The sequence below is a fragment of the Megascapheus bottae genome, chromosome 27 (assembly GCF_031878675.1).
Source record: "Megascapheus bottae isolate mThoBot1 chromosome 27, mThoBot2.hap1, whole genome shotgun sequence".
NCBI lineage: Eukaryota > Metazoa > Chordata > Mammalia > Rodentia > Geomyidae > Megascapheus > Megascapheus bottae.
The window spans coordinates 19,804,563-19,820,925 of record NC_143535.1 but is presented as its reverse complement, the minus strand read 5'-3'; the positions used below and the strand labels follow the sequence as shown (position 1 = coordinate 19,820,925).

The 16,363-nt window shown below is 39.5% G+C and overlaps 1 protein-coding gene across 5 annotated transcripts in view; it reads right to left on the bottom strand.

Annotated features, from left to right (window-relative positions):
* Positions 1-2,908: 2,908 nt before the first annotated feature.
* Opcml (opioid binding protein/cell adhesion molecule like) overlaps positions 2,909-16,363 on the bottom strand; it is a 556,019-nt gene continuing 542,564 nt past the window's right edge. For all 5 annotated transcript variants that reach the window (XM_090319729.1, XM_090319725.1, XM_090319726.1 and 2 more), the window contains one exon: positions 2,909-3,194. In XM_090319729.1, the coding sequence (XP_090175855.1) occupies positions 3,094-3,194 (101 nt within the window). In that variant the 3' untranslated portion in view covers positions 2,909-3,093. The remainder of the gene's footprint in view (positions 3,195-16,363) is intronic.

Below are 16,363 nucleotides of genomic sequence, written 5' to 3'. Positions count from 1 at the left end.
CCATCCTCCATGTGTGAATTTGGAACAGCATACACATAAGTATGGATGTTGTCTGTAGTAATCATTTACTGTATCTACACTTCGAGACGCTGGGTAACAGCTACCATTGCAAAATGCTATGTTGGTGAGACCAACATAACCCAAATAAGACAGAAGCTGGACCATGGTGTGACAAAAACATATTCAGTTCCATGCTCTGCTTAAATGGATTTTATATACTTGATTTTCTTTATCCCAGAGGATTGACTGTAACATGTTTTCCCTCTAGAATATGACCAGAAGAGGTACCTCTTCATATCCAGTAGAAGGGAGAAGAGCAGAGTGTCATAGTGATACCAAGGCCAGCCTCATTGGGTTCAAAGATTTCTGATGATCTGCTTACACAGATGAGAGACACCTCATTTATTACATGTCTTGAAGTGAAGAACAGGCATATCTTGTCCATTGCAAGCACTGTGTTCTCAAAAAACAACCATTCTTCTCTCCACAGCTTCCACATTTATTTTAATCCAGTATCAGCAGAACACCGAAGTGGTAGGTTCTCGTCTCATGCAATGTCTGACCCTAACCTAACTCTCCAGTGCCCAGTAAGGTAACAGATACGAAAGATGTGACATCTGGCCTTTAATTCTGACTTTGCACCTGCTTGTGATGGTCTCTGGAACTTGAACTCAATGGACTGCTATTGGCACATCATTTATGTTCCCTTGAAGCTGGCTCTGGGCAGCTTATCAGGAAACAGAGATGTTTGTTTATAGCTAGTGGGTATAATATTAGTTTTGCTGACCTCAGGTATTCTTTTACAGCAGTATCTAACTTTTGTAAGCCAACACAGCCTACAATTGCATATATGTACATATAGATATGTATCTATTTCCTCACACTAGGGGTGGTGCTCACGTGTTAACATACACCAAAAGAGCACTTACATGGGAGCAAGAGATATCAACTAAGCATTAAGAAAATGGAACTCTATGGAGTTCATATGTATATATTAGTATTGTAGAATGTAATCCTGAAAGTGATTTCCTATAGAGGCAGGTAAATCTGTAAGGAAGTCCTTGTTGATTCTCCTTTTCACTCCTTATTAGGCTGGTCTGGGCATATATCAGTCTAGTTTTCACCTCTCATTTGTATTATAGAGGCTCCCTTGTTTGCTGAGTCCCTCGTGTACTAGGAGGCAATGGTAGAAAGATAAGATGTGCTCTTCTTTGTACACTAGATCTGCTTTGAACAGAAAAAAAAATTAAAAAAAAAAACTGAGGATCTTCTTCTGCCAAGCTGCTAGAGAAGCATCCTGTGTCAGAGAAAATCGTGTCTTTTGCACTTTCTCCCCCTTCTGTTTGCAGTGTTGTATTTAATCAAGTGTTTAGAAATTAAGTCAGTTGCTCAAGTACCCTCAGCTCAGAAGAGCTTCCGGAAACAAATACCAGAGTTGTCAACATACCCGCCATGTAATTGGCCTCCATCAGCCTTTCACTGGATAGTTTTCAAACAGTTCAAGCTGGAAAGGAGACACATGGCTATAGTTATCACATTTTGGCAAGTGGACTGCTGTCATTACATTGCAGAGAGAGAGAGAGAGAAAGAGAGATGTGTTTTCTTGTAGATCCTTGACAGCTCGAAGAAGGTCCTATAAGTTACTGACATGCACTTTCCTGAAGGCTGAGAAAAGTATGATGGTTTGTACCTTAATCCATTTGCTGTGAAGGAAGAAATGTGGTACTAATCAAGACTTCTCTGGGGCTGCTCTGTTTCCCAAGAAGTTGGATTATGAAATAGTGTCTTCTGATACTCATGAATGACTGATATTGAAGTAGCTTTTTTGGCTCATCTGTGAGTAGAATCTAGTTTTAGGGTGGATGGGTTTCCATATTCCAAAGAGCCCAATAGTTTGCCTGTTCAAAACATTGGCTTTCATATCGAAGTTTATAGGCAATTTGTAAGGTGCCAATTTCTGATGATGGTAGAAGAGAAATTAATACAATGGAATAGACAATAAAATGGAGTATGATTAGGGATATATGGTCATGAATTGGTAGTAAGCAGTGGAAGGAGAAATAGAAAGGACTGCTAGATAGTTATATTGATAGAGAGATAAATAGAGTAAACAGATTGCTTGGGAGAAATGATGGCAGATAACTGGCTGAAGAGATGAATGATATCTTCTGGATACTTTGATGGATTGATGGAATGCAAATAATCAGCCATCTCTTGATAATTTTTTATGAGTTTCATAGCATGTTTAGAAGTACTATCTTTAATATTCTCAGGTGTGTTTTGATAACTACAGTTATAGAATTTTAGTTTTGGAGTGAGTGTGTCATTCCAACCTGTAATCCTTACAGCTTATATGAACATATGTATGTGTATGTATATGTAGATATGCATGTACTTAATTAGATATGTGCATATGCACATATATACCCACACATATCATATATGGGTGCATATATACATGAGTATAATGAGATAATCATGTAGAAAATGAAAATATGAACCCTAAAAGAATTAGGTAATAAAAACATAGAGGAAAGGATGTATACAGTATAACCAGGAAAATGATTGTAAGCTTCAATGATGAAGATAATTGAGTGAATGCAACTTTTGCTTTGTACTACATTGTGAGTCAAGTTGGGTCTTCAGGGTGTTTATCATAAGAAAGAGGAATGTTTTTGCCTACTTGAAACTTACGTTTTTTGTTTGTGTGTGTGTGTGTGTGTGTGTGTGTGTGTGTGTGTGTGTGTGTGTGTGTGTGCTGAGAAATTTGGTGGTAATGGAAGGAAGAGAAGTAGAGATAAAATAAAGTGGTGGCCAAGTTATCAGGAGCAGATTCCATTTCTAAAGACACCAATGATGGATTATCCTACACATTTTAGACCCCTTTCCCCCCTCCCCCCCAGCCCCATTCATTCCAACAGGAAAATCGTCAAATCAAAAACTCAAAAAGAAAAATAAAGGTGATGAAACCAAAAATAGTAAATGAAATAAACAAGAAATGAAAAGTATCCCAAACAGTTTGCCCTCTGCAGTGTAGATTAAAGTCTGTGATATGGAGAAGCAGGCGTTGCTCAGAGGACCTAAGATTTCTTATCAAAACTTGATGAAGAAGTGGGCAAAGAGAGTCCCTGAGAGCCAGAGACAAGCCAGTGCTCTAGAAGCCGAGTTTACACCATCAATGACTGCTCCAGGCCCTGTGAGGGAGAAAAGAAAAAACAGGTCCATTAGCATGTAACCCAAGAACACCATCCTTCTTCCCCCAACAAGCAAATGCACAGACATGCTTCTCTGTGAGCATTCCTCTTAGTTCCAACCCTTCCCCTGCCTTGACCCTGTCTTGTCTGGTGAAATACATCTTTGAGGAGGATTTGGAAACCCGAAGGGATAAATGATTGTGTTATCTTGACCACTATGACCTGCTCTGGAAGGCTATAGTTTTAAAAAATGAATGAATAGGACTATCTGAGGGCAGTCGTGTGTTTCCATCACCCCAAATTTTAGGCCAATAGGCAGGACTTCATGGCAAGGCACAATTTGAAGGTCCTTCATAAGTGTTACTTCTGTTCTTTCGCTATGGAGATAAAATCCATCACAGATAGAGCTGAGTACAGTCAAGCATAGGAGAAGCAAAGAGTCAAAAAGGTCGAGAAGTAATTAGGGAGAAGGAAAAAAAAAGGGAAGAAGATATTGTCATAGCTGACTTTGAATCCTCAATATGTGTGATTTAGGCATTGTGGGAGGATCCTTCCAAAACTGTCGAGAAAAGAGGAATGATTATCCTTAAGAGGTTTGTAGAGTGTGAATTTTGTCTCTCTTAGCTGTCAATGGTAACTATGCAACAGCAGCAAAGAAAATATAGGAGCCTCAAAACAAACTGCCACAGGATGGTTAATCCTGCAGGATAATTCCTCTTTCCTATCCTTTCTCTCTGTCTTTCTGATCCTTTCCCAATTCCCCAGGGAGTGATCCAGATTCTATAGAGTCAGACGATCACAACCACAGAACTGTAAGCACGGATCCTTTCCACTTATTGGCTAAATACTTAGGAAGACAAATAATATAAACTAGGCTTGTCCTTACTGCATGCCTCGTGTCCAGAACAGGTGTACCAATGTTTTCCAGTGTAAGCAAATCTGAATATGGCTCCTGAGGCTTTGCATTATATTCTATTAGAGAATATACACAAACAAGTTCAGAGGCCAGGTCTTCTGGTCTTTGTGGAGGCTTTACAATCACTTATAGAAATTTGCTTGGGTCTTGATCCTGTAGCACGTGTGACACACATCTGAAGGCATCATACTGATCAGACTGGCCAACAAAATGTACTAAGTTGCAAAATGCTTCAATTGAAGGCATATTGTCTTTGGCAAGACAGGAATGATTTGGGGGTTTTATTTTATTTTGTCTTTTGGTTGTATGAAAATAGATCTCAGTATATATCCAAGTCTGTTTTCAATCTCCCAATTTTTCTGACTCAGCTGATTTAGGGGGAGGGCTGGGGCCAAGGAAAAGATGGATAAAAAGAGAAAAGGGGGAAAATTCAGGCAACAATCCTTTGTATAGCCTAAAAAATTAATACAAGTGAGAGAAGGGGGGTTAGGAGACGGATGGATAAGAATGTTAAAAGAGGTAACATTGATCAAGTTACATTGTATTCATAAAGTGCTTTGTTAAGTGAGAACTTCTTTGTACAACTACTTGACATTAATAATAATAATAGTAATATTTGTAAGAAAATGAACAATGCATATTTGTAAGGTCATGAGTTCTTTAAAATGTATTTCTCTAAATATAGATCAATGCTATTGTGCCTAGGTATTAGCTGGGATAGGTGGGTCAGGGAACCTCTAGAGATACCAAGTCAGCAGATGATGAACTCTATTATGTTAAAAACTATAGTGTTTGCATAGCATTTGTACACATCTTCCTGCAGAGTTAAACACATCTCTTGATTATTTATGAAACCTATTGCATAGAAGATGCTATGTATATAGCTGTGGTATATAGTTTTGAGAATAAGGACAATAACATATCGGTATACATTCAACACAGATACAATGCCTTCTTTCCTTCTATCCTTCCTTCCTTTCTTCCTGCCTGCCTGCCTTCTTCTTTTCTCTCTCTGTATCTGTGTCTGTGTCTGTCTCTCTGTCTCTGTCTCTGTCTCTGTCTCCTCTCTCTCTCTACGCAATCCCAGAGGTCAGATTCAGGGCATTGCCCTCCTTGGTTAGCATTCTATCACTAAGCTATACTCTCAGACTAGGCAGCACGGTATATTCAATCAATCCAGGGATGCAGAACTAATGGATATGAAAGAGTACATGAGCACATATGCTTTCTTTTAGAAGAATCTTTCAGGTTCTTTGTATATGACACATAGAAACTTCATTGCATAGAGATATATATATATATATATATATATATATATATATACATATTTATGACTCTGGCTAATTTATGGTGTTGATATTTGCCAGAGAAACTCTACTGAATTCAATATCTACATTAGAGAGTTAAAAATGTTGGAGTGCCGGAATCATTGTATCTCAGATTCTGTCAGTGGACATGAGCATTTCTGGTAATGTCATGCTGTTGATGCAAGACAGGATGTAGTAAAAGCCAAGGAAAAGAGGAAGTGGACAAGGCAAATAAAGCATAGAAGAGTTCAACATGGACAGAAAGAGAGGAATCCTAATGAGAACCAATAGGTTATGAAGGTTTGGTGAAGTGCTTGTCGATCCCTGGGTGGAAGCATTACAAGTATGCCAAAGAGGGAACCCATAAGGGTGATTTAGGAGCGACACAGGCTGTTGGGTTTGTTGAGGCTATTAAAGGCACGCTCATATGGGGCTCTCTATGTAGAAAGTATGATTCTAACCATAACTCCTTTAATACTTTAAATGTTTTTTAAATGTTTTAATCATGAAAAATAACCAACTATGTGAGATAGAGTGTCCTATGGCCATAAAACTTGTACACTTAGAGTTGAAACAGAAATATATCACTGTCCTTGAGTCTGTGCCCTTGATTCTTACAACTCATTCTGCTCTGTGGAAGATCATATTATATGATGCTTATTGGGGACCAGAGCATCATGGGAGTAGTAATGGGAACAATGAATTGGGAACTTGATATCTGTCACTGTTGTTTCTCAGCTGGTCTTTCCATCTGCAAGTTGAGAGCAAATGGGGTTTGATGGCCTGTAGGTTTCTTCTGCTTCACTTTCTAAGTTATTATACAGATGGTGACTTTACATCTAATACTGTTATGGCCTTCTTCAACTGGTACTTTGTGATTTTCAGCTCTATTACATGACCATCTCATCCTAAAACAGGCCTAACATTCCTAACCACCTACACAATCCCTTTTTAATCAATCAATCAATCAATCAATCAATTTTTGCAGCACTGGGACTTGAATTTATATCTTCCCACTCTCAGTCTAAGTGTTAACATATTACCACTTGGACAATGCCTCCATTTCAGATGGCTGTTTCTTTGTTTTGGGTTTGGGTTTTCTTTTCCCTGGTTAATTGGAAATCATATATTTCAGACTTTTCTGTTTTCCACCTTCAATCCTTAGATCTCAGCCTCCTGACTGGGATTACAGGCAGGAGCAATTGGCATCAACCACTTTCCATTTTTTTTATTATCTTTTGGCTGGTGTTTGTACATGGTTTTAGGAAACTGTTTTGTTTTTCAGCAGGGATAAGGAGAACCTGCCTGGCAATATCAGTTGATAACGCTATTTACTGCCAAAATGCCTTAGGTCAATCAGTGTATGAAAAAAATGATCAGGCTACAATAGCCAGAGAATTAATCTAATCCACTCTGACACGGATTAAAAACAGCATTACTTTTTGTCATACAGAGCCTGGACACATTTCAGATTTGGCTGCTGCTCTACATGGTAGAGTTCAGTCATTGTTTGGAAAAGGAAAACAAATAATTTCCATTCTTCTACTACACTCTGGGTTGGAATATTGAGACAAAAGTCATTAACCATGGCTAATGCACTTAATCGCATCTTTACACTATCTGAGGAAATGAAGAAAAAAAAGCACGTCTGTTGAGTGCTGGATTCTTTCATGCTAGCCACTTTCCTAACTTAAGAAAAATTTTAACTTGCAAGGAATGGTAACTTTGTTTTTTACAACTAAGGCTAATAATAATAATAATAATAATAATTATAAGAAAGATAATACAATAAATGGAAAAAAGAAAAGGTATTGATTGTGTATGTTTATATAAGTTAGTATGGTTCTGTGATGTCTCATGATTCACACATGGCTGCAACAGGCCTTTTTAGTCATCAGATGAGTGAAGCCACAGGGCCATATCATGTTTCAGAGGAAGAAAAGGAAGTGGAGCAACTTATCACCCTGGACTTAGCAGAGGCTATGTGAATGTATAAACACATGCCTTCAGAGTCAGAATGAGAATAGTTTCCCTAAGCCAGAGTGTATTCAGATAGCTGTTGCCTGGGTTTCTTAAGCTGTATGGTACCCAATATGGCATCCCTATTAACTTCAACAAAAATGTTAAAGAATATATTTGGGGTTTTGTGTTTTTCTGTAATTTGTTACTGGAAGAGTTCCTATCTAAAGCTGTGAATCCAATATTTGGAAATGGAGGCAGATTTGCAAGACTGTGTTCTACCCCTGTAAATTGAAATGCACTTGAATAAAGGCCAGAGGAGGCTCTGGAAGATAGCAAGGAAATATGACCCAGGAAGAGCAGGTCAGGAATTTTCACTAAGATTTCAGGAAAAGGTTTTGGTGTATCCTGCTCCTGAGCAAATAACTGAGTGTGAATAAAAGCTGGATGCATATAAGGTGAATTAGAGCTAGACTGGTGCTTGACGATCCCTAAAATAGTATGCTGTGAGGGATCTTGCTCTAAGTAAAGAGATTCTGTGAGAAACTAGGTTCTCAAGAGTTGTCAAATTCCAGCCAAAAGCAAACTTAGTATTGACTAGTGACTAGCTTGATTTTTTTCCCCCAGAGACATGAAGTATCTGCTAATCATAGACAAAAAGTTTCCTAATATCAGGCACTGGTCTCTTATAACTGTAATTCTAGCTACTCAGAAGGCTGAGATCTGAGGATGATGGTCTACAGACAGCTGGGAAGGAGTCATAAGACTCTTAACTACAATTAACTAACAAAAAGACATCAGAAGCGGAGGTGTGACTCAAATGTAAGAGTGCCAGCCTTGAAGGAGAAGGGAAGCTAAGGGAGGACAGCAGGCCCTAGCTCTAGAACCAGTGTGTCTGTGTGTGTGACATACATAGAGCTTCCTAAGACTAGTTATTCTGACAAAGTATTGGACTTTAAAAGTCCAATTCTTTCTCTGGACAAATGCCATAGTTAAATAATCCTACTTTATGGTAAACAATGACTCAATTCAACAACAATGACTGCTACAAATATCAGGCTTCATTAAATACTTTCTGTTAGTCAGGATAAATTGACAGTGAGAACATGTAATTATGCCTCTTCCTAGGTTTCCAGCCCCTCCTCTTTCACCCTTTCAAATGCTAAAAATTAATTGCTTCTTCATGCCTGAAGTTGAGCATCTTTGAAAATAAAACTATAAAATGAGAATGCCAAGTCACAAAACAGACTGTGGGTGACAACAGAATACCTTGGGGATAGATGTGCACACAAACATAAGTTAGTCTGTAGCATGTGGAAAAACAAGATAGGGAGACAACAATGACCAAGAGACAAATTTTGGAAAACTAGCATACAGGTCAATGGATGTATAGCTAGAAATGCTCAACTTGAGTTTCAGTCACGTAAAACAAATAATAAACAAAGAAACAAAATGAATTCTACTTTTAATAATCTACTTATTTGGCAAGTTATATCCATTATAAACAAAATTCTTTTGTCTGTCTGTCTGTCTGTCTATCTGTCTGCCACTTCTCTATGTAATGAAAGCACTGGGGCTTGAATACAAGGCCTCACATTCCTGCTTGTTTTTTTCATGCAAGGATGAAACTCTACAATTTCTACCACACCTCTAATTTTGGTGATTAATTGAAGATAAGAGTTCCATGGACTTTTCTGCCCAGACTGGCTTTGGATCATGATTCTCATATCTCAGTCTCCTGAGTTGTTAGGATTACAAGTATGAGCCACTGTCACTCTTAAGATTAGAGATTTAAGCAGCAAGTTAGGTTGAGATTTTCAAATGGAATGCAGCTATTCTCACAAATAAGGCACAGGAACTCAATCAAGCCTGTCCATTCTGACACTATGTATGTGACTACATTCAAGGATGTGTAGCTCATCTCCTCTTGAATGACAGGTTGCTGACAATCCCAATAACCAGACTCAACACACAAGTCCCAGAAAAAAATAAATAAATTCATAAACATCCTGATGAGAACCTGCTTTGTAAGAGACTCTGATTCTTAAAAATGTAGTGTACTTGGTAAGTGATGAAGGTGTTGGAAGGTATTACTGTTTTTCCTCTCCAGATTCTAATGAAAATATAGCACTCTTCTTTAGCAACTATAGCTTGGCTAGCTGTAATTTGAATGACAGGTGGGAGGGGAATTTGTGTTCAATAAGGAGAAGGAAACCCCACAAGCAAGTTGAACTTGTTGATAGCACAGGGAGATGAACGGAAGATCTGAAGTCTCTTTACGATAGCGTTTTGTTCTGAAATTTGGATAGGTTTTGTAAGGATGATTATGAACCGCATGACCTTCCTAATGAGAAACCAAAAGGATAATGATGTTCTTGGTGATTAAAAGAGAAGCAAAGAAATCTAATTAGAGGATGTATGCGTTATACTTGTTGGTGAAACAGAAATCTATTTTCAGTAGTGTCGGCTGATGAAGGTATCTCATTTCTCTTCAAAGGGAACTTCTCCTCCATTGTCTTTAATTACAGTGGGGAAATAAAAAAAAACATGGTACTGAGTTGTTTTACAAGTGAGATTAACTAGACTTTGCAGTACTACTAACACGGTGGGTAAAGACACAATACAAGGCAGCCATCTTTATTTTATTCTTTTAACACTCCCGGCTTTGTGCTTTCCACAAAGACAAGAGCTTAGCAAGTTAATAATCAGACACGAATTCAAATCTATAAGCTCATCACAAACCTGACAGAGACAAGACGACTTCTGCTGAAGCTCTCAGTCGATGCTGACATCAGCACACCCGAATGCTTGCTGTTAAATTCTAAATGCTTAGGCTAATAGCCAGATGTCAATGACTCACAGTGTGTGTGTTGGGGGGGGGGGGTGAGCCAGTGATGAGGAATCTCATCAGAAATGAAATGTGAAATGTCTGCAATTTTTTTCTTCTTCTAATATGTTGACATTTTGCAGGTTGTGGAAAATACAAATGATTATGCTGCTGTCATCAGCCAAAAGCAGTGGTATTTCTCTGACTCATACCCTCCCACCTGGATTTAAATGATGGATTTGGAAAAGAAAAAAAATTGTGTACGTTATCAGCAGGAAATGGACAAATATGTGCAGCTTTTGATGTCGCTGCAAAGTTGTCTTCCTGCACAGTGAATTGGAATATTTGATGGAAGTCTTCCCCCTCCCCAAACTCCAACCCACGGAAGATCATGATGTAAGGGGTGGGGGTGGAAGGAATACATACATTTGAAATTAGAATTGGTTTATATCCAGGCTGGTAAGGAAACATCAAGGCAATAATAGTTTGGCTTCTCTAGGGAGAAGAGACTACAAGTCTTTTGAATATCTGCCCAGTCTTTGGTAGTAAAGAGTTTCAAATACATATAGGCTATAATGAATATCCCCATTGACTAAAATATTTATTTCTTAATTCAACAAACATTTACTGGGAAATGACCATTGCAAGATACAGTGCTGCCTCCTGTAAGCACAAAAACAAATATAAATAAAATATAGCTTCAGTAGAAGTCACCATAAGAAGCCAATGATGAGGGATTGGTTTTTGCAGCAGGATTTAGAAATACTGTAGTTTTGGAAAAGAAGTGCTTCTATCAGGAAGAGAAAGCTTGCCCATGGGGCTGCTGCAAAGACATGTGAATTAGAAGGAAGAATGAGATTAAGGGCAGAAACTAAAGCCTGGTATTGTTACTTTGATGGTGGAATTCCTATATGGGGGACTGCTGTCACCTCATTTCAGTTCCCTTGAGATTTCAGCTCATCTCACATGAAATCAAAATAATAATGGTCTACCTCAAAAGATTCTTAGGTATAAAAGTTCATACATATATGTAACTGCCTACTTGAGAGCCATCGTTGCTTCTTCATTCCCCTAGTATGGCACTTATTTTATTTTAATGATCAACAGATCATTATTGATATAAGTCAGAGCTTAGAAGCTCTGTCTTTCATTGAAGCTCAGTCCTTAACACAGTTCCAAGCATGTAATGGGCACTAAACACATATATGGTGGCAAAATTAATGAACAAAAGCATGGATGGAAAATGGAAGCCATATGTCCGGAATGTGTGCACAAAAGGGCCATACCAGGTGAGGAATGGAGCAGAGGGCTAAAGGGTGTTCTGATTAGAGTGCATGTAGCATTAATTCCATGCTTTTATGGTAGGTAGGAGTTTCTAGCCGTGGAAATGACAACATTTACTCTGAGTTTTGAAATCATGATTTGGTTCTGCTGTGGCAACCAGATCAGAGATGGACTGTCAAAGATAAGATAGCCCGTGACTGACTATGATCACTGTCTGGTGAGATGCATGATCCACTGAAATAAAAATGGGCGCAGACTTGGTTATCTCATATTGTTACAGTAGTTCACCTTGTTATCTGATATATTGTACATATGCATATTTGATTATTTGAAATAGGATAGGGAAGAGGGAAAACAAGATGAGGGGCGGGGTGGGGGGAGAGAAATGGGGACCAAGACTTGAGAAACGGTATCAATGTTTGGGAAGTAATGCACCTTCTGTCTGGTAACCCTTCTATTAATTGCAATAAAAATATATGGAAAAAATAGGGGCAGATTGTGGAGGAAAGGCTCAGTCATGATTGCTAGAATTCCTTAGCTAAGGGAAATATAAAAATGATGTTGACCTTTCTAATAAGAGTCTGCAGGGGGCTGGGAGTTTGGCCTAGTTGTAGAGTGCTTGTCTAGCACGCACAAACACCCAGGTTCAATTCTTCAGTAGCACATATACAGAAAAAGCTGCAAGTGGTACTGTGGCAGAGCTGTATCCTCGAGAAAGTCTTAGTACAGTGCTCAGGCCCTGAGTTCGAGCCCCAGGACCGCTAAAAAAAAGTGTGCAGTTGCAAAGTAGGAAATGATTATAAAGGAAGGGGAGAAGGATGGGATTCGGGGTTCATATGGGGAATGCAGACTGGGAGAGAAGCTTGTAGCTCAGCATTCGGCAGAGTGCTAAAGATATAGGCTGGGAAGTTAGATAGTTGCTTAGAAGCTACCAAAATTCCATGTGAAGAAAACATGCTTTACAATCCCACTCCCAGAGGTGCTCATTGACTGAGTAGTTCTGAAACAAGGCTCTCAAATATGTAATTTTAAAACTCCCCAAGTTATCCTAACATAGTCCAAGAATGACTACTCCTATAATGCATGAAGATGCAGCAGGCCCTTTATCTTTCACTGTCATCGTCCCACCGGGCTGACTATAGGGAGCCAGAGCAGACTGGGATCCTGGGTAAGGAAATGTTGATGTCTTGGTTTCCTCACTAGGGGTTATAGGGGGACAGGAGTAAGTAGAGAGGCTGGGTGTTAGGAAAGAAAGAGATCTGGGCAACAGGACTGAGGAGGTGGAGCCTGTCAGTGTGTAGATAGGGAGCAAGCTGTGAAGAGGGCTCCTTCAGATTTTTGTGCCCATTCTGTACAACCCCATGGAACTACATAGGGGAAGGACAACTTCACAATGGCTGGAAAGGAATAAGATGACAGAAGTAGGAGTGTAACTGGGTGGATGATAGGTGCATTGAGGTTTCTTTCTACAGATGTATGAGTGGGTTTGCAGAAGAGCTGCTTAATGCTGGCACTAGTTGTAGAAAATCCAGTTTAGAGATCCAATCAGATGTGCAAAATTATTCCAAAAGAACTGCCAACAGCAAAAGAAAATGGAGATTGGGTCCACAGGTCTCTAAGAGCTGCACGGATGAGCTGCAGGCAAAGCTTCTCTGAGGGAGCTCCAGTCCTGCCTGAGGAAAAGAAGCACAGTGCCCAGATGTTGCATGGATTCAAGAGTTTGCAGTGTTTATATGCAATGACCAGATTCTGGGGAGTTGTCCCTATGTCTGATACTTAACTCTAAATGTAGCTACAATTTCTTACATAAAGGAATCTGTTTTTCTTGCAATGCATCCTTCTTCCTTTCTGGCATTTGTGAGTTCACTGCCTCTCTCCACCACCAGTTCCAGTAATCCAGGCATTTATATGCCTCATTAAGTACATCACATTCTCTGCAGTACTGGTTGCAATCAGATCCAAAAAATCTTCCAAGGACACAGGATCAGGGCCTCTTGATCATGGCCCTGAGAAAGCAATGGCTTGGCAAGTTTCAGGAAAGCAAGTGGCCAAGTTGTGGCCAACAAGCTGAGCCTAGCCACTGGCTGCTGTACATAGACCTGGCAAGTCTTCAAGGTACCATAGCACCAGGTGGTCCCTCAAATAGCTGTGTCCACTCAAAGCTCAAGAATACTTGGAGCAGGCTGTTTCCAATAGTTCAGGGCACTAGCTACCATTGCCGAGATTGCAGCTCACAGCTTTGGAGATTCTCTTTTATCCTGTATTCCTATTATTTCTTCTCATTCTGAACAAAGACATAGGAAGCCAAAAGTAAGCCAGATGTTAATGGCTTATGCCCCTAACTACTCAGGAGGCTGAGATCTGAGAATTGTGATTTAAAGCTAGCTTGTACAGAAAACTCCATGGGACTCTCCTGTCTGCTTAGCCAACAAAACTGACAAGTGGAGACATGGCTCAAGTGATAGACTATAAGCCTCAAAGCCAAACTAGAGTATGAAACTGTAAGTTCAAGCCCTTGCACCTGAAGAAAGTTAAAACAAAAAAAAAAAACAAGCTAGCAAACAAAAATGTAAAACAAATTTTAAAACAAAGAAAAAAACAACTGAAAGCAAGCCAATATCCATCTTGTGTTTTACAGACACCCAAGATCAGACATAACTATAATTTATCTGTTAGAGTCAAATTGGACTTAATTCTCTTTAGCTGACACTGATATTTCCTCTACACCAACACTGCCTTTCTACTATCACTAGTTGCTTAGAGCCAAAGGAAGTGGATGATGTAAAGTCTTTCCTGAGCAGTAATTTTGCTAAACAAACATCTTGTGTCTGGAGATCTGTGATGCTAAACTGCAGAAGGAAGAATGATTATACTCTGATGCTATCCACTGATGGCTCTTGGGATACAAACCCATCCACTATGTTGATTTTCACTTTCCTGGGCTATTTTTGATCAACCTGCTCACTGCCCCATTGTCTCTATGATCTTGCATTCTGGGAGGTTATTATTTTGAGTTTGCTTTTATCACATTCTCTTTTGTTCTTTGCAGGTATACATATGAAGTGTATAGGTGAGAAAAGTATGCTGTATTGCGACCACAGTGGCAGAAAGTAGCTCTCAAACTCGAACGTAGATTATATGATAGTAAACACACCTGGAAATGATGAAATTGTTTAGATAATATCGATATACTGGTTGCAAATGTGAATACTGCCTTTTAGTAAAATGGGCTCTGAGATAAACTATTAGGAGATCAGAAAATGTGGTGTAGGAGCATGGTCCAAGTAGCCTACTTGTGACACAGATACTTAATGGGTGGCCAAGTATTAAAAATTGGACTAAAATACTGTTAAAGCACTTGGGCACTGGGATCGGAATACATGGGCTTAAGTCACTGCTCATAAGCTTAGAAGGAAGTTGAAGTTTCAGTTATCTGCCTAATCATTCAATTTCCTCATGTGTAAAATCAGGATAAATATAGCCCTTACTTTATAGGCTCATTAAGTGAAACAAAACATGGATAACACTCAGCCTAGTAGCCCTACTCATAATAAGTGGATTATGGCTATGATTAGTTGCAATTATGGGTCACTGAGTATTAGGAAGAATATGGCAGGAATGGGTGCTCTCATTTCTATCTTGAGATGAATCTATTGCCACTCAGTCCAAGCATCAGAGAACTAGGATATGAGGGCTCTAGAGGCTATCACTTCCAAAGGGCTTTTCACTGATTAATAACAGTACCCACTGAGATGGATCTTTCCCAAGCCTTCAAAGTACCCAATTGAAACAAATCCCTCAGGCCAACCTGTCAGTTCTCAGTGTGAGGTTCTCAAAAAAGAGATCCACACGTAAGTGTAGGCAGTAAAGAGTTTACTGGGGGGGGCGGGGGAAGAGAAGACTGCTGGACCATAGGAGAAGATGTTGTGCATAGAGAGAAGAAATGAGGGAGGAAGAGAAGAAGAGATGGAAGAGGGAGAAGAGAAAAGGAAGAGGGGGCTGTAGGTGAGTGGAGTTATAAAAGGAAAGACGAGAGAAGTGACTACAGCAAATGAGAAAGTGGATTCAGAGACTAGAGACTCTCTCACTGTCCAAAGGAAGCATGACCAGGGAAGTAGAGGAAGTGACCTCAGCTGATGAGGAAGTGACCTCAGTACCTGGGGTACCCCCCATTGCCCCCAGGCATGCCAATTGCCGAGGAAAATAGGTGCTGGGTGGAGATTTCTAGGATTCACAGGAAGAAAACAAAGTAAAGGGGCCTTTTCCCCAGGCAGATATAACAACCAAGAGCTGAATTTTGCCAACACTAGCACTGTCTTTTGATCTCTGTATCTATTCATCTATTCATACATTCCCTGAATTGGCCTGATCTCTGCTTGTGAATTGATCTCCATGTTGAGTCCTAGGGATTACGGTAGACATAGTTCCTTGGTTCATAAACCTTACCCACTGGAGGGGAAGAAAGAATAATCAAAGCAACATAACTTACCAGGCACCACTGGCTCATGCCTGTAATCCTAGCTACACAGAAGGCTGAGATCTGAGGAACATAGTTCAAAGCCAGCTCAAATAGAAAACTCTGTGAAACACTTATCTCCAATTAACCACCAAAATGCTATAATGCTATCCTTGAGGGAAAAAAAAATCAGATGGCTGGCACTGAGTTCAAGCTCAAGAAATAAGGAATCAACTACCGGTTACATGGGTGTTGTATCTTTATTAATTACAGAACAATGCCCTAATCCTGACAGGCATTGAATGCATGTTTGCTGAAAAAGGCTAATGGACTTGTTGCATGGAGGCAGCAGTTAGAAGCAATATGTGAGAAGTGCACAATGGGGGAATGATCTCCTTGGGAGGTCAGCCAAATACACCG